The 25,057-nt window shown below is 48.4% G+C and overlaps 1 protein-coding gene across 3 annotated transcripts in view; it reads right to left on the bottom strand.

Annotated features, from left to right (window-relative positions):
• Positions 1 to 2,215: 2,215 nt before the first annotated feature.
• FRMD4A (FERM domain containing 4A) overlaps positions 2,216 to 25,057 on the bottom strand; it is a gene marked incomplete at both ends in the record, with an annotated part of 384,638 nt that continues 361,796 nt past the window's right edge. For all 3 annotated transcript variants that reach the window (XM_080354261.1, XM_080354260.1, XM_080354259.1), the window contains 9 exons: positions 2,216 to 2,285; positions 4,113 to 4,209; positions 7,036 to 7,895; positions 9,675 to 9,839; positions 10,736 to 10,973; positions 11,702 to 11,758; positions 12,960 to 13,188; positions 16,357 to 16,479; positions 20,030 to 20,163. In XM_080354261.1, the coding sequence (XP_080210387.1) occupies positions 2,216 to 2,285; positions 4,113 to 4,209; positions 7,036 to 7,895; positions 9,675 to 9,839; positions 10,736 to 10,973; positions 11,702 to 11,758; positions 12,960 to 13,188; positions 16,357 to 16,479; positions 20,030 to 20,163 (1,973 nt within the window). The remainder of the gene's footprint in view (positions 2,286 to 4,112; positions 4,210 to 7,035; positions 7,896 to 9,674; positions 9,840 to 10,735; positions 10,974 to 11,701; positions 11,759 to 12,959; positions 13,189 to 16,356; positions 16,480 to 20,029; positions 20,164 to 25,057) is intronic.

Raw genomic sequence — 25,057 nt, forward strand, 5'->3', positions numbered from 1 at the left:
TGTCGTCTTGAATTGCGTCGTGAGAAAAGTGCTTAGAGTTGAAGCTGGTGCTGGGTGACAGTGCATCTGGGTAAGGCAAATGAGAGGCAGTGAGGTGATCTCAGAATGGCATTGATGTGATTCACTTGAGGTCAGGGGTTCACACTAGAGTCCCAGGCTTGGCTTTTTCCTGCCCATACCACTGGACATCTGCTAATTCCGGGTAGAGGGGAGCATCCAGGAAACAGCTATCGTTGTAGCTCCTGCAGGAGAAAGGAAACTTCATTAGGACAATGAGGGCTCCTGGGATGTTCAGCCATGGGCACAAAACATCGTAGTATGGGATATTCACATGGGCAGTCTGCGAGTGCCCCCAGAGCTGACATTTGGGCTGAGCTCAGCATGCAGGGCCCTGCCTGGACCCAGTCTGCTCTTGCCCAGCAGTCCCGCTGTCCCCAGCAACCCGCCTGGGGCCAGGAGGCAGAAAGCTGAGCTCTGGTAGCCTCTCTGGGGTTTTGGATGATGCCCAGATGGCAGCTGGCAGAGCTGTTGTGTTTCCAGCTTGCAGGGGCTTTGCAGAGATGTGCTACAAGAGGGCAGAGCAGCTGCTGGAGGCTGAGAGCTTGTGGCCAACCTCACCAGCCGTGTCCATCCCACCACCCATGGTACCACACCTGCCTCTGCCTTCTCTGCACGAGTCCTTTCCCTCTGGGGGTGCAGCAGCAGCGCTCTGCCTCCCCACAAGGGCTTGGTCTCACTTTCCTGCCTGGCAGTCAGCTGGGGCAAAGAGACTTTCAGTAGGATGCTCTTCAAGGAGCAAGTCTGTAGAGCAGCCCCGGGCATGGGCTGCAGTTCTGAGTGGGAACACGGCAGGAGGAGGGTGCTGGTGCTTTCCTGCAGCTCTTCTGTGCATCACCTGGCGATCCTGGGGTTACAGGGCTCAGGGATGCGCTGGGAAGTGACTAGTGAGAGGTGCGAGGTCCCTTGTGGAAAGGACCATGGTTTTGTTGTGGGTAGCCTAGTCCTCATCCTGGGGCACCTCTCTTGACAAGCAACTGCTTTTCTTTCGCTGCGTGACCTTTTGTTTGTTTGCACAGAGCAGATGAGACAGTTTATGGGAATTTTCTTTGCTATTTATGTTAAGGCACTGATCAGGGTTGGCTCCTGGCTTCAGCCTGTGGAGCTCCTTGCCAGACGAAAACACTGAGGTCAAAATCTTGTTGATATTTTGAAAAGTGACTGGTGTATTCGCATAGTAATACCCAGAATTTATGTGTCTCCCTCATACTTTGATTTTAACCAATTTCCAAGCTAGGGCTTGTTTTGAGGCCAAAAGCGGGAGATGCATTTTCTATATATGTTTACTGTGGGATTCTCATCCTTCCTCAGCTCCCTCCCCGCCTCGCAGGACTGGTCTCAAATCTGACGCAGCCCAGCAGTTCCTGCTGCCCCTGTCCTGTTCTCCACCTGGTTTCCCTAACACTGAACCTGAGCAAGGGCATCAACATCTGCATGTTAAAGAGCCTTTTGTTTCCCAGCTCTGTGCTGGAGTACAGCAGTTTATGGGTTATCTCTGGAAAGCTGGGCTTGAAATACTTGACAGATGCCAGCTGTGAATGGTTGTAGATTCAAATGAAAGTGTCAGACGGGACAGCAGTTTAATTAAAATTGAAATACTCTGAGGGGTTTTTTTTATGTTCCTGACACCCTTCCCCCTCTGTATTCCCACAGGAACGGGGCCAGGGAAGCTTCTCGCTCTGTGAAACCTCATCCCTGCTCTGCGGTAGGGAGGGAGGAGAAAGGGGTGCTGGGTGCCACGGCTGGGAGCCCCATCCAGGTCCCACAAGGTCCCCATTCATCTCCCAGCCACGCTGCTCCCAGACTCCCCCCACAGCACTTTGCCCACGCTGCTTCGAAATGTCCCCAGTCAGAAACTTGTCACCACCGCCCGCTCTCTGTGCCAATTCAACCTCTGCATAAATGCACGGCGGCCTGGACTAAAGTCCTTTCGCAGGGGAAAACCCCACAGCTGAAAACTGGCCGAAAAGCCACAGAGAGGGCTCCGGGATGCTTTCAAGTTGTTCTTCCAAGAGCTGAAAGGAGCCTCGTTGCCAAACAAACGGGCACATAATGAAAAGGCTGCTCCTGTGGGACAGCGGGATGCCGGTTATTCACGCCCTGTTCACAGACTGTAAGGCAGAATGAGGAAAGAACAAAACGTTCCCTTACTATACCTCTATTCATCAGTACTTTGGTGGGTTGGAGACTGAGACTCATCCATAGTGGGTGAGTTGTCTGTTGCTTCTCTGAACAAAGGAGAGCAAAAAAAGGAGGAAAGAGGAGAGAGGAAATGTTAAAGAAAAGAAGTGACACAGACATTGTTACGAGCTTATTAATCCAGTGGGGAAACAAGTTGATGAATCATCTTCAGAAAAAAGTTAGTGACACAAAAACATGTGGGGAGAACTGTCAGTCTTTTGAGTTGTGCTGGGAGGGCACTATCTGCTCCTGCAGCGGCAGAGTTTGTGTTGTGCATCTAATGGCAAATTTTATCTGCTTCTACTGTATTTACATGTACATCTTGGGTGTTATGCTCCAGCACAAAATAAGTGCTGATTTGTCTCAAACTCCTTTTGCGCTGGTTGTTGGTGCATGGCCTGAGCTTTAAATCTGGGTAAATTCACCTTCACCAGCTAAGAATTTGGGTTGATGCATTTTTGCTGTGAGAGACTGGGTGCACGAGTTCTCTCGGATAGGAAAATATGAAAAAGTTGGGATTTTTCCAACAGATTTCACAGAATCACGAAATGTTAGGGATTGGAAGGGTCCTCAAAACATCATCTAATCCAATTCCCCGATTTCTCAGCTGGCTGCTCACCAGTTTTACTTCTGATCATCACGGAGATATTTAGAGGAATTAGGACTGGCATGGAGACTAAGATTAGAGTCAAGACTCAAACCTTTAATAGTGGAAATCTCAGTGTACATTCAAGATAGCTGCTGTTTTGCCTGTCCTACAATCCCTTCACTTTTTGTGAAATGGGACCAGGAAAATTTTCCTTTTCTACAGCTGGAAGCACATGCAAGGACCATGTGAGACTGGATGTCAAGTATGTGAATTTAAAATCCAAGGTAGGCCTAAGGGGGCTGTGGTTACGGTTCTCCTCATCTCCATTTTAAAGTGCAGTCACGAGCAGTGTTGGAGTAAAAACAGAGGTCAAAACAGGGGTCATAGGTGACCAGAAGAAATTAAAGAGCATTAGATTTTTCCAGTGGCTGCACAGCAAAATGTCTGCAAAGTAACCGGTCCTGCTTCACAACTCAGGGGATCATGTCTGTTTTCCTACTCTAGGGCCTACGGTATTTTCAGGGCTGTAGTCTGAAACTTTCTAGCTGATCTCACCAAACTCCATTTACATGCAAAAATCTGGGACATGCTGAGTTAGTCGGGACCTGGAAATTATCTTTATTTCATGTGGCAAGACAGAATTACAGGAGATTACTAGAGAATACCCATGGGAGCTTGGAAAAGGTTTTTTGTTTACTCCTGGAACTCCCTGCCTCACAAAGAGGTGCCAAAGAACCCAATTACTATATTTACATTTACATGAGTAATGGCTACCTGCATGGAATGACTCACTCACGCTTTGGTGAAGCACATTAAATTAGTGGTAGCTGAAAAAAGATGCGCTTAATAGTCATTAAGACACATTACCAGGGAAAACCTAGCAGAAAAATGTGGTTACTGCACACACAAATATGGTAGGCACCTAACCTTGCCTTTACAGCAATGACCTCCTTGGTCTGGAAAGCCAGTGGGATGGTTTATAAAATAAGATGAGCTATTTCAACATACAGAACATTGGAGGAAGGAGACTGTCCAAGCAGGAAGAACCTGCAAGGCTTCTTTCACCGCGGATCTGCTTGGAGCAGCACTGCTGGGTGCAGATGGCTGTGCCGTGCCTTGGTCAGCTTAAACTAGAGTTCCACCGCTACGAGAGCACGGGTGGGAGGCTGGAAATGCAGTAGGCACCTGGAAAATGATTCCTATCGCTGTTGCTTGTGTGCGGGGAGGATTTTCTCACTGGCACTGAGTGAGGTGAATTCTCCAACCTGCTCGCACGGACACTCACCCAGTCTGCCATGCGAGGATGTGGTGGGGGCTGCCTGGTGGCGTGGCTGCTAGTTCACTTGACGGTGTTGAACTCCTCTGGCTGTGAGGTAAGGCAGCTGAAAAACAACCGAAGGGTGGAGAAAAAGAACTGGTGAGGTGAGGGTGCAAAGGTCAGGGTGGTTCAGAAGCATCAGCTGCTTGGACCAGCAGAAACATGTCCAGCTGTGAGCAAATACAGCCTGGGAGTCAGACTTCAACCTGTTCCCGGATGGTTGTGCCCGAACGTGGCACGGGAGCAGCCAGCCTGCTGCTGACACTGCTGCGTGTCATGGGCTGGATCCATCCTCAGCTCTGCAGGAATCACAGATCACAGGATGGTTGGGGTTGGAAGGGACCTCTGGAGATCACCCAGTCCAACCCACCTGCTAAAGCAGGTTCACCAGAGCAGATCGCACAGGAATGTGTCCAGGTGGGTTTTGAATGTCTCCAGAGAAGGAGACTCCACAACCTCTCTGGGCAGCCTGGTCCAGGGCTCTGGCACCTCAAAGTAAAGAAGTTTCTCCTCACATTCAGATGGAACCTCCTGTGCTTCAGTCTGTTCCTCTTGCCCCTCATCCAATTGTTGGGCACCACTGAAAAGAATCTGGTCCCTCCTCTTGACACCCACTCTTGAGATATTTATAAACACTGATGAGATCCCGTCTCAGCTTCTCTTCTCCAGGCTGAACAGACCCAGCTCTCTCAGTTTCTCCCCATAAGATGTCTCAGACCCCTCATCATCTTTGTAGCTCTCCACTGGACTCCCTCCAGTAATTCTTTGTCTTATACTGGGGAGCCCAGAAGGATGATTCAGTTCACCCGGTTTCCAGCTGAACACAGCCTGGGCTCTCCCCAGCCTGGCCTGGGAGACACCGCACCGCTCTCATTGCAAAAGCCAACCAGATTTGCTGCTGCCTGGACTGGTGGGGCCGGGCTGTGCAGCTCCACAGGACCTGAGCTGGAACAGCCCGGCCTGTCAGGCTCAGCTCCTGCTTCCAGGGGCGGTGGGAGATGCTGTGTGTCCCCTGGAGCCAGGTACACCGCCTCAGGTGCAGAGGAGGAAGGCAGCCCTGAAGATTTCAAAAGCTAAAATTACCTTTCACTGTGCATCTATCTTGTAATAAATCGAAATTGGGCTTTGCTGACCCTACTGCTATGGCACCAGAGTAAGGCTTATCTTACTTCAATGAAGACAGAAGCAAGCTGAACCAAAAATGTACCATTTGCAGTGGTTCCGGGGGGAGTTTCCCCAGTGAGTGTCTAGCTAAGAAATCCACATGACTGATCTTTCCTCTTCCTCAAGTCCATACAGAGTTGACCCTACAAATTTAATATATGCCTAGAAGTATAATCCTCTTGGAAGGGCAGTGTGAAGTCCCAGAGACCTACCAGCTAGGGCTAATCAGCTAAAATGATGGATGTTTCTACCTGGCATCCTCTTCTGTGCTGTTAAATTCTTTAGGTGCTGCCAAATTAAATTTGAAGAGACCAACAGATTTTAATCTGCTCCTTGGAGACAATAGCCCCCAAGGTCAGTGTCGTCCCACAGCTGTAACTGGGAGCTGACGCTGAATGCAAAACCAATCTATTCTGTCAACTGGTCACGACCAGTGGTGATTACTGAGCACACTTAGCACTGTGCTGCCCAGGTATCACATTTAGATGTAAAGATGCAGCTGGGTGAAGAAACAGACTGACTGACAGCAATTTTTACGTGCTCTCCCCCCAATGCCACCATTTTCCTCTCTAGATCACCTGACTTAATGGGTACAGTTTCCAAAGCTCAGCAAGGCAAAGCTTTCCAGTGTTCAAGCATTTTGAGTTGCTGGGTGAAACAGAAATGCCAAATTAACCAAAGGAGGGAAGACAGATTTTCATATGGAGACACTGAACAGTTCCATCAGTTACTTGATTGTCTCTTGGTCCACATCTGGGCATCACAGATAAATCAGCCTCTTCTCGGGCAGATATTGGTGGCCAATGAGGAGCCTGGTGTTAAACATGGAGTCAGCAGTGACTACAGAGCCCCACAGGTGTCAGTGTGGTGGTCCCTGTGGACTGGTGAGATGTTGAGATGTCAGAAAGCCAACAGCCAGCACGGGTGGACAATGTCCTGGTCCTCTCAGGGAGCCGTGAGGGCCTGTGGCGAGTGAGGCCAGAGTGACCGTGTCTCGCAAGCCAAGGCTGAGGCACATGGAAGGGTGGGGGTGGGCATAGTGCAAACTGATTAACCTGTAATCCCGTCCAGGTGGGGCCTAATTCAGTTTTTTAGCAAGTCCTTGATCTGTCCAAACTGGCTTGTTCGGTGGTGACTAATGGCCAGTAAATATTTAACCTTGGACTGTTTCATGACACAGAGGGGCCTCCTAGGTCTAATGAATTTGACTGTTTTCTTACCATTTAATATTAACAGCACAGAGGAGCGCAAAGCTCTGTACATGACAGAGAGGCATAATACTGCACAAACCTAAGTGCTCTGAGTTTCAGGACATTTATTAGCACAGCTACTGGAGCTGCATGGGAAAACCAAGTCTCAGCAGCGCACAAAGATGTCATCGCTCAAACATTTTTGCAGGGGGTGGAGGGGCTGGGATGCTCCCCATTTTACTTTTCTCAGGCTTTTGGTGTTTCACTGACGACATGAATCCTCCTAGTCTGTGCTGAGCCCCCACTTGCTTCATTGCTCCCCTTGCTGGGATTCCTGAGGGACACACTCATGGTTTCTCCATCACCCGAAACCCAATTGCAGTGTGAGGAAAGATCCAGCAACAACGGTGGTTTGGTCCCTCTGTGTCTCTTGAGCCCATCAATGCAAAGTGACAATTCCCATGGAAAAAATTTGGGCAAGGTTTGCCCCCCAGGGTTACCCCCCTGTCCCTCCCACCCCTTTGCCCTGGTCTCACCTGACGTTGCTTTACACATCTGAGGCATTCTCGTGACCCGGCTGTGCGCCACAAAGGTGCTTTGCGAAGATGTGCTGTACTGGGAGCTGCTGTCCGAGGAAGTGGAGCTCGTGTGCGAGAGGCGGCTGTGCTCCTTGTGGGAGGCCGTGGACCGCTGGTACCAGAGCCGCAGCTCGTCCGACACGGCAGTCCTACCCGAGCCTTTCTCATGGCCCTCCCTGCCCAGAGACGGAGTCCTTATGATTTGGGAGCGGGAGGGGGTGAGCCTGATGGAGTCCACTTCATCCCCATGCCAGTTCTCCTTAAACATCCCCCCCGCCGTGTAGGAGTTGGAGGTTTTGAATTGTGCTTTCACGCTGTAATGTCCCTCCTGGTCATTCTCCAGGCTCCGCACCACCACGGGTGTGGAGCTGCCCTCGATGTACAAGGGATATTCCTTGATCCTGTACTGGGAGGAGGGTTGGCTCTGGCTGTGCAGGTAGACGCGGTGATGTCCTGTCCCGTTCCTCGCAGCCAGGTTGGGCATGCTCCCTGAATTGGAAGAGACCAGGTTGCCCGCCGATTTGTGCCTTTGCCTCTGCCGCTCTCTGGCTTTCGACGGAGAATCCTCTGCCAGGGTGGAGTAGTTGGGGTTCATCTGAGCGGGGTAGTAATGCTCAGAGCTGGAATGGCTGGTGCAGGAAGAGCAGTCGTCCATGGGGTCAGAGCCGTTACTGCTACGAGTCCTTGGGGTGTAGAAATCGGGGCTCCCTGTCTCATTTTCTGAGCCGAGGAGCTTGCCTTGTGACTCCAAACTGGAGCTCCGGTGTCTAAAGTGCTGAGCTAAGCTGTGCAGTCTGGTTGGGCTGATGTCTACTGACCTGCAGGTACCAGGAAAAAAACCAAACAGGCTTGTAAGTCAACAGGACAAAGCAGTTCCCATCCCCTTCTGCGCACAAGGCCAGACGCTGGCAAGGGAATCTGAGGGCATTGGAAACCTGGACCACTCCAGCACTGCATGGGGCTGCTGCCTGCAAAGCAACTTGCTTCCCTGATACTGGGTTTGGGGTGATCAGGTCCTGTTCCTGTTCCTGTCCAGTCTCCTTGGTGGTGGCATTCAGTCTGCAGCACCACGTGGGACATAAACCCTTGCCCACCCCAATTCCTCTGTGGTTTGCCACCCAGTCTGCAGGGCAAAACTCAGGGATCTCAAGCCCCAGCTTTGCTGGTGTGAACCCATGGCAGAGCTGGCTGGATCAGCATCGTCCCTGTGCTTCTAGGTTCACCTCGCTTCAGCTCTGCAAATCCCAAGTCCTTAGCCTCAAAGACAGCAGGACTTCCTTGCAAGCAACCCGTAAATGCCTGCCCAGGTACAATCCACCTGGTGTGAGACAGACAGACAGACTGCCCATACTTAGCCCAAAATGCAGTGATTTCTCCACTGGCCATTTAAAAAGTCACTACTGTCAAGCAGCAAGGTGTCACCAGGGCCCAGCCCTAGGTAGCACATGTAGGACTGTCAATGGGTGACAGCCCTTCAGGCAAACACCCTGAATTGCAGTGTTCAAGGCTCGACTCACAGCCAAGTCTGGGTGGTCTCTACTCACACTGGCTGTTTGGAGAGCTTCAGCCATCCATTCAAGGAGCAGGAGCACCCCGCGACAGGTCACACACCCGCATGATGGATGGGCAGACAGCTCATGAAAAAGCCACAGACTGCACAATGGTTGTTTCAAACACCCAAATGGGCCCAACCCGGTCAAGGCCACTTCTCAAGCCCCGTGCCAGGCTCATTTCTCACGCAGCTTGGCTCCAGTGTTAACAAAGATTGCACTCTTGAAAGCTAGTCTCAGCCAAAAACTTGTAACAAACTTAACTTAACCCAGGGCTTTAATGCCTTGTATCGTTGCTGCCCAAGTCTGATGTGTTGGCATGTCTCCTGATTTATGTCACGTTAAATGATGTTAGCACCACCCCTTAGGGCAGGATACCTAACAGCGCACAGCTTTGGCCCAGCTCTGCTTCCCAAGGCAGCAAAATAGCAATGACACTGAACAGGTTGTAGAAATTATCCTGAAAATTGGAGACAAATTGGGCCACATCAAATCACCTCCCTTACACACTTCAGCTCTTTCTTCTGTCAACCCTGGGCTTATTCCAATGTCACCTGGATCCTCAGGTGGATTGCTTTATGCAGGCTCTCTCTCCACATAAGGTCACACAGATGTAAACCTTTTATCTATGAGACAGAATTAATACTACTCAAGATTTCGTATCAGACAGGAAACAACATGTTATCTCCAGCTGGATCCACTGAGGAATTTACTGCAGCATTTAGCAGTAGCACCACATCCCTTTTAAACATGGCACGGGTTTGTAGCGCCTGTTAACAGTCCCTGAGATGAAAGGGCCCAGCGGAAGAAAAGCCTGATTGAAAAGAGGGAGATGAGGAGCAGGATCCCATTTATCTGAAGTGATTTTAGGATCTCAGTTCAGGAGAGATTCCCTACTGGCAACAGCACTTGAGCCTCTGATCAGTGAATAGGACTGGTTTGTGTCCTTTCCTGACCTGGGAATTAATTCATACCCTGGGGGAAGGATAAAGGAAAGAATATTTATTTCAGGGTAAGCAAGGTGAGACCGGAGCTAGGAAGACTTACCGTGTGGAGTGGACGTAGTGCGGACTGCGTACCCGTAGATCTGGCGTCGACGGCATGCTGGACTGGGAGTTCCAGTGGGGGAGGCTCCGGATGGGGCTGTTCTGCAGTGAGCTGCTCCCTCCTGCCTCAGCACAGCTCCCGGTGCTGGGGAACCGCTTGTGGCTGCTGCAGAGCAAACACTCGGCTTCAGTTCCCAGGCAGGAATTTGGGGAAGGGGTTCTCAAGCCCTCCTCCAGATCTCTGGCATGTGCCTGTGATCCCATGGGGGTGAGTAGGAGCTGGGTCAGCTGCTGCTCTGAGCTGTGTCCCAGAACTTGTGCTTCTGCAGTAGTCAGAGGTCAAGAGCAATCCCTGTTGAAGCCCTCAGATAATCCAACATCATCCTTTCTTTCTCAATGTTTTTTAAAATAACATTGAGATATCAAGCGGCAGTTATGTGGCTGCAGCCTATTTTTATGACATGCCCATTGGCCAAAACACCTAAAAGTTTCCTTTTGGTAAGGGATGGCTTTGTAAATTGGTCCTGTTAGAGAGGGGCAGAGGAGCCACAGGAATGATCTGAGGCTGGAACAGCTCTGCTGGGAGGACAGGCTGAGAGAGTTGGGGTGTTCAGCTGGAGAACAGAAGGCTCCAGGGAGACCTTATTGTGGCCTTTCAGTACTTAAAAGGGCCAATAAGAAAGATGGGGATAGACTTTTTAGCAGTGCCTGTAGTGATAGGACAAGGGGTGATGGTTTTAAACTAAAGGAGGGGAGATTCAGGCTGGATGTGAGGAAGAATTTTTTTTACACTGAGGGTGGTGAAACACTGTCCCAGGTTGCCCAGAGAGGTGGTGGATGCCCCGTCCCTGGAGACATCCCAGGCCAGGCTGGACGGGGCTCTGAGCAACCTGATCCGGGTGAAGATGTCCCTGCTCATGGCAGGGGTTGGACTGGCTGAGTTTTGAAGGTCCTTTCCAACCCAAACTAGTCTATGATTCTAAGAAATTTTGAAAGGGTCTGAAAGGGCCTCCTGGAAGCAGAAGACGTCTGTGTGATGGGGCTTCAAGATAGCTGGCTCACCTGGAATGACTGTGTGAGGAGCGTTTCTTGACCTTCTCATAGGGTTCATCCAAGGATGACTCACTCCACATCTTGGGTTTGATGGGGGACTTGTCATAGTCGTTGCGGTGGTAATGCATCTGGCGGAGGCCTTCCAGTGACTGCGGAGGAGGAGGCCTGTTGTGCAAGGGTGGCCGGGGAGGGAGTCCTTTGTGTGGGGACTGGAGAGGGGATATTGTGCTGGTGACCTGAGAATCCTCTGTGAAGAGAAGAAGGGAGAGAGGTGATGGCTGTGCAATACCTCCAATGGCAGCACAGCCCCAGGGAACACCGCCAGAGGAGGTTTAGGTTGGACATTAGGAAAAGGTTCTTCACCCAGAGGGTGCTGGACACTGGAACAGGCTCCCCAGGGAGGTGTCACGGCCCCAAGCCTGACAGTGTTCAAGATGAGACCGGACAACACCCTCAGACACATGGTGTGAACTGTGGGGTTGTCCTGTGCAGGGACAGGAGTTGGACTCCGTGATCCTTGTGGGTCCCTTCCAACTCACGACATTCTATGATTCTATGATTCTATGATCACACCTCCAGAACCTGCTTCTTTACCCTGCTTCCCCTGGCTGGGTCCAGAAGCAACCTGAAAACTCAACTTTCAAAAGTGCACTGGCTCACATTTCCATTTTAAGGGTGAATAACCAGCAAGAGCATGCGATACATTAAAACAACCAAAACTTTAAGAGAAAATAAAGGGCAATTCTGCGACTGTCTTTTGAAAGAATCCAGAGCAGTAACCATGGCAATGCTCACTACTCCAGGCCTGATGTCCTACTACAAGGTGGAGTCAGGGGAGACCAAGTATTTTTACTACTGGGATATTTGAATGGATTATTACACAGAACAGTTCCTCCATTTTGAGCATCAAGCAGGAGCTCACACATCCCTCCCTGTTTCCTTCCTGCCCTCTAGAACACACAGCAGCCAACATACCATCCTCGAGAACAAGTGCATCCGAGAGGGAGCTGTCTTCACTGGCAATGTTTCCTTCTGAAGGGAAGAAAATACAAAGATGGTCAGACATTCCTGAGAATTGCAGTGACCAGGCACTGAACCGCAGCACAATCTTCATCCACTAGGTCTTAGACATAAGCACTCACCCACGTCTTCCTCCTCGCACAGCTGAGAGGCAAGATTCCTATAAACAACTGACTCAGCCCACTCTCAGCCTGGGAGGGCAGAGCTGCAGGCCAGGTCTCTCACTAGCAGGCTGCCTTTCAAGGAGCTGCTAAGTCTTTTCAATTAACAGGGATTAAGACTGAGTCACAATAGAGAGCTGAGATCCCCAGAGGATGCGAAATGGCACGGTGCCATCAGCAAGATTTATATCTCAGGCCTTAACGACTCTGGGTTTGATATCCAGCTCCTTAAAATGATCATCCTGTTGCTAACTAAAGGGTCACATTAGGTATCAGTTTTGTGTAATTCAGGGAAATGCTTTCTGAGCATCCTCTGTAGCAGCAGGAGGAGCTCTCATGTCTTTTGTATGCACATGTGTGAGCTGCCTCCGCCAACCCGTGTCCTCACGGCTGTCTGTTATCCCCGACTGCGGTGCAACTTGGTACCCAGGTCACAAATACAGCAGCTCTCATCTCAGTTCCTGCTACAAAGGCACAGAGAAAAGCTCTGCAAGTCAAAGGGAAAGGGCAAAATCAGCAAGGGAGAAAGAACTGCAGTAGAAAGTTAATGGATTTCATGAAAAACCAATCAACAACCCAGTAAACCATAAAGTGCCCTGAGAATTACATTGTAAAAAAAAGAAAAAGAGAAGCATTTGAACACAGCGATGACACTGCTACCACTTTGATTTTACAGATGCCTTTCAGCTAGAGAGCTCACCCCAATCTGCTAACATTAATTACATTTGTACAGCACCGCTCTGGAGGAGACGTTAACAGAGCAGTTCTATAGATGAACAAAGGAGTCACAGTCTGCTTTCCTGACATGCCTATAATCTACAGCGTGACATCGCTTCTTGTGCTGTGAACCAGCACATCCGTAACACACGGCACACAGCCCAGACACCAGTGTGCTGGTACGGGAGAGGACAGCCTGACTGCCAGCATCCATGGAGGCCTCCAGACAAGACAGAGAAGAGCAGGGAGGGCAAATTTGTGCCTCAAGGCAAGAATTTTGCTCCCTGACCTCCACAGAACCTTCCGTGATGCTGTTGATGCTATGTCCCGCTTACCATCTATGATCAGGGAGGCTCTCTGGGTTGGCTTCTTTCCAGATTTGATACGATACTCATTGATGGCGTTTTCGATCTCCTGCAGTTTCTTCAGGGCGTTCAGGTAGGATGTCTTCCTCTGCTTCTTCAGCTTTTTGCTGACGTTCGGGTCGCTCGCCAGGCGCCGGGCAGCCTCGGTGATCTGGGACTGAATGGCAAACTCCCTTTCCAGGCGCTCCAGCTCTGCCTCCTGGGAAAAGGCAAGAGGATTTTGGCTACCAACAAACTCTCCTGGCCCAGCTCTGGGGAAGCTCCCCCTGAACCTGGCCAGTGGCCTCCAACCAAGGCTCTCCATCAGCAAAGCATTCACGATGATGCTGCTCCCCTCAGCTCAGGGCCTCCCTGAGCGTACCCACCTCACCTTCACCTGCTCACACAAGTGCTGGTGGAAGGGATAACATGTACAAGGAGGACATGTGCACTCCAGCCACAACCCTGCCGTGCTGTTTGGCCTTTCATGACGTTCAATATGGCTTAGTCCAACAGTGCTCTACTGCTGACACACTCCTTCTTTTACACTCATCTCGTGGGTAACACCTGCCTCCTACCCACTCCTTCTCCCTGTTTCCTTTCTCCATATCTCCCTTCCAACCCAAACTACTCTATGATTCTATTTGAGCCGCGTTTGATACCAGCACTATGTATTGATGCAAAACTGCACCTCTAACCTTCTTGAGAGGTTTGCTTGGCACCCACCGACCTCTTCGGGAAAAGATAAAAAGGCAAAGGATGGCTAATCCCTCCCTGGTGCATGGCTCTCAAAGTCCAAGAGAGAGTATGAGCTGAAGTAATTATGGGCTGCTGCAACTGATTGCACCAGAAAATTGTATTCTGGAGTTACAAGCCAGGAGGGTGGTTTCAGAGCGGGCAGGGTGTAACAGCAGGCTTTCTGTTCCCCAAAAATGGACCAGTGCCTCTAACATGAGCCCTTGCAGGGTCTCAGAAGTTTTTTAAATGCAGCCAGGTGCACCCCAAAAGCCACCTACTGGTTTTTAGTTATTCTCCAAAGTCAAAGGATTCAGGCCAATTTATGGCAAAGCAGAAGCCGATATAGAGATTCCTGGTCTACATCAGGACCCCAAGCTGTGAGCTTCAAAGGTACTTGCTGTCTGCAACAGATCTGGTCACCCTCCCCAGCTTGATGGAGTTTTTGGTGCTAGTCTGCTAGAAAGGTTAACACAGCACATTACAAATTAGAAGAAAAATTCTGAGATTTTTACTTCTAGTGAATGGTGGGTGTTCAAATTGCAAGCAGAGACAGCCAATTATTCATGGAGATCCCCGTTACGCAAATACAAATTCTTTTTCTTTCTTTAGCAGTGGGGTATGCTGCAAGAGCTTGATGCTGTGGGTGTTAATCAAATTTAAGATGTTCTCTGAAGTTTCTGTTCTGGGCTTTTGGCTTAAAAAATATCACTTTGCTGTCAGTCGTGAGTCAGCATTGCCTTAAAACTACAATTATCCTTTCCCTCACTTTACTAGAGACTGAACCCACCACCCAGATTGCTTTGGAGAGTTTAGAAGCTCTATCAGTGCCAAACTTATTAAAAGTTAATTTGATACCACGGAGTTTTAAGGCCTGGAACCCGATTCACCATCTTCTGGAAAAATCCTCCCCAGAGTCAGGAATTATGGACCCGTTAGAGGCGATTACCAAAAAATACAATAGGACCCCTTCCCTGCAAGTCTTGCTCTGATAAAGCTCTTACTAAAGGTACAGAGAGTTTGATGTGACCTGTCATTTCAGACCTTCACAGATTCACTTCTAAATCATTCAGTGTATCTTAGAAAAAACATATTCATTTTCCTCCCAGCCATAATTGTCTATTTTCTTCTAGCAAGGCTGCTATAAATAAAGCCTCAGAAAATTAGGGCTATCATCTGCCTCAAGATGGAAGTCTCTTGCTTCAGGTCCTTGTCACACTTGGTCACATCAGTCCTAGATTTACGTGACTGAGGGAGCATTTCACCTTTGGTTTAAACTGAGTTTCTAATGTTTGCACTTGCTGAAAAGCGCACAAAACCCATCACTGGCCTCTCTAAATGCTCTCAAACTGGCAGCCAAATAAACACAGCTCAACATCTTTCTTTGAGAACGGAAATTTATGGTTTTCAACACAGTTTTAAAGTTTGACAGATGAAAAGGGAGGTAGAGAAAGGCTGAGTCAGCGTGTTTGGATTGCTGATGCCAAAAGGCAGAGTGCCTGCAATGGGAAGGAACGGCTTTACCTTCACGCTCTCCCCACCTAACCTGCCACCCGAGTAAGGAGATTCCTCACTCACTGGCCCCCAAAGCTGCCTTGTAGCAGTAAGATCTGAGGAAGCTGGAGATCAGGTTATAACTGAGCAGCCAACAGACTGCAGGGGTTTTAGGAGTAACTCAGCTAAGCCGTGCTTCCCTTTGAAAAGCTTAATTAAATGTGCTAGTTCATGAATATTTTGACTTTGGTGGAATTCCTCTCCCAGGCTCCATTGAGAACAAAACTAAAGAGCTCCAGCTGTTTATTTTTTCAGCAGAAGGAAAATGCCAACAAAACGACAAACAGTTAATTCCCTGGCTGAATTGAGCCTTAAACCGCACAGTCACACCAGCTTCAGTCTCTCCTCTTACAAAAATAAAAAGGAAACTCAAGACTGGAATATACACAAGTGTCTCGAGACAAATGCGTCTCTGCAGACAATAGCTGTTCTGTGAATCTGGTCCCGCCTTACAGCTGCTGCAGGCCTGTTTTCACAACCACGGTTCAGGGCACTGACCCAGCACATTGTGGGAGCAAGGAAAGAGAACAAACACCCCTTGGCAAACTTAGAAAAACATAATTCCAGCTTCTCACAGGTAGGGACGAAGGCTTTTCTGTTTAAGGACTGGAGAGAAAAATGCTGTCATCTTGCTATTGCAGGGCTAAGATGGATAACGTTGATGCCTTTCTCCCTGTTAGAGGAGATCAGAATTCGGATTGCTACTGAAGCAGAAAGCAGGTTGTGTTTGCAGTAACAAGGCAGCAGTAGGGATCAGATGGCCCAAGGGGCTCTGATGTGCTCCCTACTCGCACGAGTCACTGCACTCGGTCACCAGAGTGCCGGGACTGTCATGGTCCATGCGGTCACCCAAGCTATTCCTGTTACCTCTAGCAAAGCCAGAGCTGAATTTTGAAGGTTTAACCTTTACTTCAAGTCTGAACTAAGGGCACCAACTCTCCCCATTCTGATGGATGATAAAAATAAAGGCACCATGACCAACTGCAGTCATTTAAAGCAAAAATGGCTATAGGACTGCTGTTTCCTATGTGATGCATACTGATCGTCTTAGAGACCCGAGATGGGGACACAGGGCTGGAAGGGAAGGGCACAACCTCACCTCTCCCTTGGGCAGGATTTTCTGCTCATCCAGTTTGAAGGCAGTTCCTATTCTTCTCCTTACAATTGGCGGCTCCTCCCCAGGATCCAGGGGGTATTCTCGTGGCAGCTTTCCTGTGAGCTCCTGTAAGCAGAAAGTGCTGTTAGCGATCTTGGAAATCCTGCAGCAGAGCAAAGCACAACGCTGCTCTTGAACTGTGACCACAAAATGACGGGCTTTCATTTACACCATACCCAGTCCAGCCATCTGATAAACACAAAGGAGAGCACCCAGCCCTGCAAACTCATGCCAGGACCTGACACTGAGGGTGGGGAACTTCTCTTCCACCTGTGGATGAATAGAGATTTTTCTGGCCTGGCCAGGGTAGGTCTGTAGGTGGTGCCCATCCCTAGGGCGTTGGGCCCTGGGGCTGAGCAGACTGCAGCACACACGCTTTCATCTCTGCCGCAGGGTGAGCAGGAAAGAGGAGCTTCTGTCTGCGGAGCTGCTTCTTAGAGGGGGGGAGCAGATCCGAGAGCCTTCATGCAGGATGCAGGTCTGCTGAGTCAGAAAGCCCTGCTGGCAACAGCCATGCAGGTTATGACCCGCACAGGAAAACATTCCCACCTGATTCATGATGTGTCTGAGAGGAATGCAGTGAAAATGGTCACTAAAAGCAGTGCCTGGTACCTCATTACCTGTCTGATAACACTTCATGTATCAGAGCAAACCCCAATGATGTCATTGACAGCTTTGGAGCAATAGCAGATGAGGCTTTGTCAGAATGACGGGTTCATTTGCAAAGATTTGTTCAAAATCTGAAGACCCTCAGAACTGAGGAATATTGGGAACACAGGAAGCAGTAAGCATCAATACTGATGTTAATGCTGTGTATTGTGGTTTTCTTTTTTTTTTTCCCCTTGGACTACACAATACAGTCACACATATCTGAACTGAAGGCATTCAAATGCCTACGGAAAAAGGCAGGAGCCCCACTATGAGCACAGCCCGACTCCTTGTACTCAAACGTCTCCCCATGGAGGACAAAAGGCTTTTGTGTTCTTTAGCATCAGCCTTGAGAGGATCCAGCTGGCAGAGTAACCTAAATCATCTGAATCCCCCCGAACAGCAGCTGACCTTAATGCGAGTGCGCAGCTCAGGCCCCCGCCTGCCCTGGCCTCTCCCCCCGCTCCCTAATGGGGTTTTTCTTTCTACTCTTTTCAGGTCACTAGGAAACAAGGACCTGGCCTTTTCAAATCTTTCCATCAAGCAGTTCCCAGTAAAATGGGTTTGCGGCACGGCTCTGTGCTGACATGTGCAACCCCCACTTGCAAGAGGCGCTGTTGAAATGTCTCAGAGTCCCATTCTGCACCGTCCCTCCAGCCCTGTGGGGTTATTTCAGTTTTTATTCTGTAACATGTTCCTTCTAGTGACATGTGGCGCTAAGCGGATGCATCAAGCCACAGAGTCCTGTATCCCTTCCCAAAGGAAACGAGGATATTTTCTTTAGAACCCCTAACTTAATATGAAGCAGGGCAGTAGGGAAAGAGTTAATAATCTTCTGTAAAATGCCCAAGATTACAGCAGAACAAAATTAATGTGGGCTACCATGCTGCCTCCATAAGCTGAAAAGTATTCACAGGCACAGTCCTGAAATGTAATCTAAATTAATAAGTAACTGGAGTAGTGATGGCCCCAAGTAACCTGATGCCACTATTCTGAATGGCTCTGGCTATGCTTATTTGATCATGCCCCTTCTTTTAACCCTTTTCTAATCTCCTGGTTCTCTGCCTTCTCCCTCTGTTTTGGCCATTCCCATGCCAAAGCACAAAGGACAAAGGGCAGCCTGAGAGGAAATACTTCCAACTGCAGGCTGCTGATGGATGAGCTGCAGGGCTGCAAGACAGGGTTAGATCCCAAATGTCCATCAACTGCCTCTCTTGGATCATCTACAGAAAGCACGAGCACTTTCTACCAGCTCTTAAGGTGCTGACAGATGGGCTCTGGCCAACCTTGCTGCAGCATGTTAAGGAAATATCAAATCCCTGGAGACACTCAGGGCCAGGCTGGAAGGGGCTCTGAGCAACCTGATCTGGGTGAAGATGTCCCTGCTCATGGCAGGGGTGGCACTGGATGAGCTTTGAGAGTCCCTTCCAACCCAAAATATTCTATGATTCTGTGATTCTTACCACTGGCTCCATGCCCCAGAGGGAGCTTTTGCCTGCATTCCCTGAAGCGCTTGAGGCTGCAGCACAGATGGGGCTGGGGTTAAAGCAAAGGCACTGGGCTGGGAGCTCCTGCAAATGGGGCACTAGCACATCTTCTCCTGCATGCGTGCTGCTGCAAGACTTCACCTTAGGGTGGTAAATTCTTCCAGGGTAAGAAGAACCCTCCAGACCTTGTCCATCGCACCCTGAAGAGCATGTGATTGCTTCCTGCAGATTATCTCAGCTCTGTACTCCATGGACTACAAGACTGAATCTCATACCTGTGGCCTTTATCAGTGTGAGCTGTTTGCTGAAGTCAACCAGGACTTCCCCGGTGGGAAAGGTTTCCTCATGTGGAGTAAAGGACGGGAAGTGGGGCAGCAGAGATTTCTGCTGACTTTCTTTGTTGAGAGGTGTTCTCCACAACTTATTCTTGTTGGTGTTAAAACTACAGACTAATTAAAACAAAGTGCTACAAGAGCTGAATCAGTGACCTATTTCCCCAGTGTTGTCAAAGGTGAGATACACATCAAATATTATGCAACAACTGGAAGATCTCAGCGCCACTGTCTGCAACCAGCTTCCTGTTGTGTTACACACCAGGATTTGTTGTTAAATTCAGGTTTTCAGGGCTCCTAAACAAAGGAGGATTGCTGAATGACCCAAGTGTACACTGCTGCTGATCTCCACATGCATCTGCAGCAGTGTTGTGATTTCCCCAGACATTAAATTGATCTCTAAACTGGCCTCCTGTGTACTTCAAGAACGAACTGGCAAGTGAGTGGGAAGGTTACGAGTTCCTGAGCTGTTCTGCATGCCCTGGTATGACCGCAACGGTTCCTCTTCACAAGGGCCACCACACTGCCATTCCTCTCCAGAAGTGCCAGAGCATGTTGGGTGGACTGAGTCTACACAGAGCAGATGAGACCTTGTGTGCTGCACGTAAGAATGTGCTGGGAGAAGAAAAGCATGTAAGGTCAGGCCTGCTCCAAGAAAAAAGTGTATCGGCCTGTTTTTTTGTGTGGTTTGTTTGTTTGGGTTTTTTTTGCTAATTCAGTCAAAAGCATTTGAGAAGTGAGAATCAGTACACAGGACAGCCTTTCAATGGAATTTATGTAGCTGCATTTTCCCAGAGTCAATAAGAAGCCCATCTGAATGCATCTTATACACAATTTCAAACAGCAGTCATGGATGCTGAGCACCTTCCTAGCTCCAAGCCAACTGGGTTCTCAACTGACATGGGGTTCCCAACTGACATGGGGTTCCCAACTGACATGGTTCCCCTTCTCTGGGACAAAAAGTCCTGTGATGTTGCAATCTGGAGTTGAAAGAGCTGGACCTTCATGAGGCCTCTGTACAATGAGCTTTGCAAGAGGTGACTGTGGAAGGAATCTCTTCTCCTGACTCCACAGAACCTCAAAACAATGAGCAAGCTAGAACAATGAAAGCAACAAAGCGTGACAGGTTATAAAATGTCCATTGCCTACCGCTTCTCGAAGACACAGTTTCTTCAGCTCTTCCAAGCGTTGGCGCAGCGTCTCTTCCAAAGCTTCTTGCCTGGATTTCAGTGCAGCCAGCATGTCTTTCTTGGCAGACTGAGAACTATCTGACTCTTGGGAACCTGTCAATAAACAATGATTTCACTAGGCCAGCTGACAGCAGAATGCACATCTGGAGCGCTTGTAATTTTACCCAAGCCTGGATGCCGTCCTTCCAAAAAGAAATCAGATTATGACATGAAGCAGGTGTTACCCAGTCATGTTTGTTTATGGCAAATTCTTAATGTTTAAGCTAACAGAGAGAGATTGGACAGTGAGGCACACAAAGACATTTGTAGTCATTACACAGAAAAATAAAAGCAACAAAAATATTCCTTTAAAGATCCTAGGAAAAAAGAAGACATATGATACCCATGGAAGTTCCCAATGGCATATAATAGTTTACGAAGCCCCGGAGACTTATTTTTTGAAAATTCAGCCTAGGAGAAACCATTTGGCAATAAAGCCTGTTTCTTAAGAACTGCAATTATCCCATTAGCAAACGTTTAATTCAATCCATGTAGTGCCTGTTCTATGAAAAAATGTAATGGAACAAAATTATCTAGCAAGATTCCCATAAAACACACCAAAACAACAATAACTCATAGATCCTTTTGGGACAGTAGTTGTTTCTTGTGAAGATGAAGGTCAAGATATATAAACTGGATGTCCAAATCTCTTGATTTTTCAAGTGGCAATTACCCAGCAACTTCTACTGAAGTAGTCCACACATTAAGTCCAGCTTTGTTGATCAGATATCATGACAGCCTTTGTAACTTCAAATCTTTAGGGGAACTTATTGATGTGGTTCCTGAATTTATCTTGGTTTGGGATGGTGCATCAATTACTATCCAAGATCTTGCATCTCAAAGAAGAGGCAATGTTGGCTGCATCCATTTTTGGGTCCCCAACTTTGGCAGCTGATTTTTCAGGATGATATTAGCATTTGCCCCCATTAATATAACTCTGGACTCTGGGATGACTTCACAGTGTAGTCACTGCTTCGTGACGATCATCTTCTTTGCAGAAGCTGAGTGCATCCTTTCATCATCGAGTAAGCACGTGAAGGTTACGGCCACACTGTGAGATGAATAGCAAGCTGAAGAAAGAGTAAACGCTACCTCTACATGTTTTTCACTCAGGTATGTTGTTCAGCTCCAGCTGTAGTTCAAAGCATCCACCTTAGGTTTATGGAAAGCTTAGTTCTGGTATCTCTTGCCTCAACAGAATTGTCTAGATGATCTAAGGTATTTGAGATGTCTTCCATGGGGTGGCAGGTATGACACAGGACCCAGTGAGACCCACACTCTTTTAGACTAGCAGGGGGATACTCTAACCCACCTGAAATGGCACCAGGCAGCTACATTTAGACAGCTGGGTTGTGCCCAGTGCTTTGTAGGGACTTCTTGTGGGGTCCTGTAGGTTTATGCCTAAAGGCAGAAAAGCCTTTGACTCGGCAATGCTTTCAGAGGGGTTCCTCCTGGTCTTCAGTGGTTCCTCGGTGGTCTCAGCACTTGCTGTCCAAGGGTTATTCTGGGGGGCTCCCCTGCCCCTCTAGAGCAACAGCACAGAGTAAGCAGAACTTTGTTATCTGCAGGAGTCAGATACAACGGGACAAACTTGGAGTTTCTGTGCACCTGTAGGATGGGGTGAGAGGGGCCTCTACCTGCATTTGCAGCTTGGCCTTCAAGCGTGCAGTGAAAACACTCAGTCTAAGGAGGCTGAAAACGTTGCTGCCGTTTCACAGAGCTCTGGCAGGAACCTGGGAACAATTCTTTGTTTTGGCAGCAAAACAGAGTAAAATTTGTGCTTTCAGCTTCATCTTTTATTGCTACTATTCCAGCAGACTGTTAAAGCTGAAAGAGGACTGAGGCAACCCATGCCATAAAACAGTTCTGCACCGGCCTGGGGGGAGCAGAGAATCTCACAGATCTTTTCCACCACTATTTTCTTCAGTTTTCCTACAGAAAGACAGCTGCCACTTATTCTGTGAAACGCCACCCCCCTCTGTTACCCGTTTTGTTCAGCTTGCTGGAGTGGAGGAGGTGGAAAAAGGGCTCTCTAAAGGTCAGCCAGGTTAAGTATCATCAGGCAAAGAAGGACAACCTCATGGTAAGGTGTTTGTTTAGCTGCTGTAGTCATCCTCATTTAGCTGCTGTAGTCATCTTAATTTCATTTGGGTTTGCTTTCACAGGGCAACAAAACTCAATTCTGCAAACACATCTGTGCTGCAAGAACTTGACAGAGGAGGCTGGTGTTTGCACTGGCAGGGAAAGCTCTCTCCAGCATTTAGTAATTCTTAATAGTAACCCTGGTGAGCAGTTACTAACAAAAGCTGAACTGCTGAATTTCTTCACTGAATTGCCCACAAACTGCTGAGTCCTGCTAAAAAGTTGCTAATGATTCCAGCAGATGTTTCTACCTTTTTTCCCCCTCTTTTAGGACAACTTTAATGACCTACGTTTTTCTTTCGGCTGCTCTTCCCCTTTCCTTCCTCTCTCTGCTCCCACCTCCACATCAGCCTCAGGTTTATTTTTAAAAGCGATTCGTTTTTTGCACCACTGGTTGCCACAGCAGCTACATAGATGCTGGAACATTTAAAAGCGCATTAAGAGCCTCAGCCCTGGCCAGGCGCCTGAGCTGATTTGGGGTGTGCCGACAAGAGGGAAATGAGCAGCTTCTGGTGGAGCTGGGACGGACCCAAATCAAGCACAGACGATTCACGGTGTTTGCTCCAGCTGTGCTCACCTTGTGTGAGAACCACGCTGCGTTCAACCCCAACGCGGTCGGTGGCAGCGTCCACTCAGCGCACGTTTTGCCATCTTCGTCACCCCTCCCAGAAAGCAACTGAATCGGGGGAGATCTTGAAGTACATTGTCATATTCTGATTTAAGCAATGGGATTATTGCTGAAACTAAAGTCAGTCACTCCTTGGCACTAACGAATCAGTTCAAATTAACCTTTTCCGAGTGTGTATCACAAACTCTTCCAGCGCAGCAAGGGTTCAAAGGCCAGGGGACAGGCCACTCAGTTCTTTTTAGCTTGACCATACCTGACTTGGATGATCCTTTGAGCATACTGTAGGACTTATTTATTTCTTCAGACCTCCCTGAAGTTTATCCTTCAGAAACCATTCTGTTCTACTTGCCTTTTAAAAAAAAATTATTTTTATTTAAAAGCTGAACTATTTTGGGGTGTATTATTAGATTTTTATGGGTTGGATTCTCTGCTTGTTCTCACAGGTAAAAAGCAAATGGAAACTTGATCAGTCAAGAGAAACCACAGCCGTGTGAGATGCTTGTAAAGGAGCAGAGAACAGTGCTTTGTATTGCTGGGGTGCCCACAGCTTCCATTAGAGGCTCTTTATTTATAAATATGTATTAATCCAGCCTCAAGGAAGGCTGTGGCCACAGATCAACTTCTAAACCCAGTGGCAATTGACCCAAAAATGTCTGAACAAATCAAAAGACCATAAAAACAATGAAAGAAATAACCAAAGACCAGTACAAACCAAACCAATCAAGCAGATACTACCTTAAATCTGCCTTATTAAATATGATGCTCACTGAGTCATGGCTGCCTAGTGCCTTCCAAAGGGGATCATCAACAGAGAAAAATCCATCCTGAAAGATCAGTCCTAACATGAGAGACTCCTGCTGCAACAGAAATAGTTCACTGGGAGGCTTTCTTGGGTATTTTATCTCCAACAGTTAGGGCTAATTCCTAATGCGGTAAACAGGAGAAATGTTGCTGAAATATATAATTTCCCTGTATAGCTTTTGAACCTTTCTGTGAAAATTATTATTCCGCCACCTTCCCATTTGCTGCGCAAAGATTTACCAAACTCTGCATTTTAACACATGCTTCTACAGAACCATGTCATGTCCCTAAAAGAAAAAGGGTTGTGAAAACACACCAGGTAGCAAGCACAGGGCCATCTCTTTAGTGGGCACAGGGAACCTGCTGAGTTGTGGCCTGTTTTTAGAGATGATGCTATTGGTTTAATTTCAAAGCCAAGGCAATTGTACATGTCCTTTCCTCTCTAGTATACAGGATGGGACACAGCTCTTGATGACCTAAACACACACTTAATATCCTGTTAGGGTGTGGATACGCTACTCAGCTTCTTCATACTTGGTGTCTCTGAGCGATTTCTCCATCCACTGACATTCAGGAGAATGTGAAGTGTGAAATGGGGGCAGAATGTGGTCCTCCCTGCCCAACTCACTCCTCCTGCAGAATTCATGGCTGAGCTTCTTCACCAGTGCTAAGGGGCTTGTTTCTGATCCTTCCAACACTGGTGATGTCAAACTGTGTTGGTGATGTTGATGGGGACACGGAGCAAGTGACTCGCACCCAGAAAGGATGTGACCACAGCGATGTGCTGTGCCTGCGCAGATCTGCAGAGGCTCCTGGCAACCAGTTGTCAGCTCCAACACAAGCTTTGTTTTAAAGTTTGTCAAAGAGATGAGACCAGCAACATGTGGCACTGTTGTGAAGATGAAAGTCCTATCAGTGACTCACTGTTTGTTCCATTTGCTCCACCTATTTTAGTGGAGTGGAGCCAGCTTGGAAAAGGGATAAATGAGAAAGATGGATGGGATTGCTGAACAGCAGATAGAGCCAAGGCTTGGTGCTAGCATCTGTGAGGAGAAAGGAGATGCAACAAGTCAGCTGAGCAGCAGGGAGGCAAGAGCATCCAGGCAATTCTTTCTCATTTTATGAGTCTCCTGCTCCAGGAAAAACACATCTAAATATGGCAAACTTTTCATGCTACATCCGGCTGCTGATTCCAGCTTGCTGGCATTTGGTTGAGGTCCCCGTGGCAGGGAGGGGATGTCCCCCCACGCTTGCTCCGTGCCAGAGCTCAGGCTGACTCACCGCGCCAGGATATCAGTGTACAACAGCCAAAACCCCAGACAGCCGCTATCTCTCGTCTCTGCCAGACAAATAGGATATCCTCCGCAGTGTGCGGGA

The sequence above is a fragment of the Nesoenas mayeri genome (assembly GCF_963082525.1).
Source record: "Nesoenas mayeri genome assembly, chromosome: 1".
Taxonomy (NCBI): Eukaryota; Metazoa; Chordata; class Aves; order Columbiformes; family Columbidae; genus Nesoenas; species Nesoenas mayeri.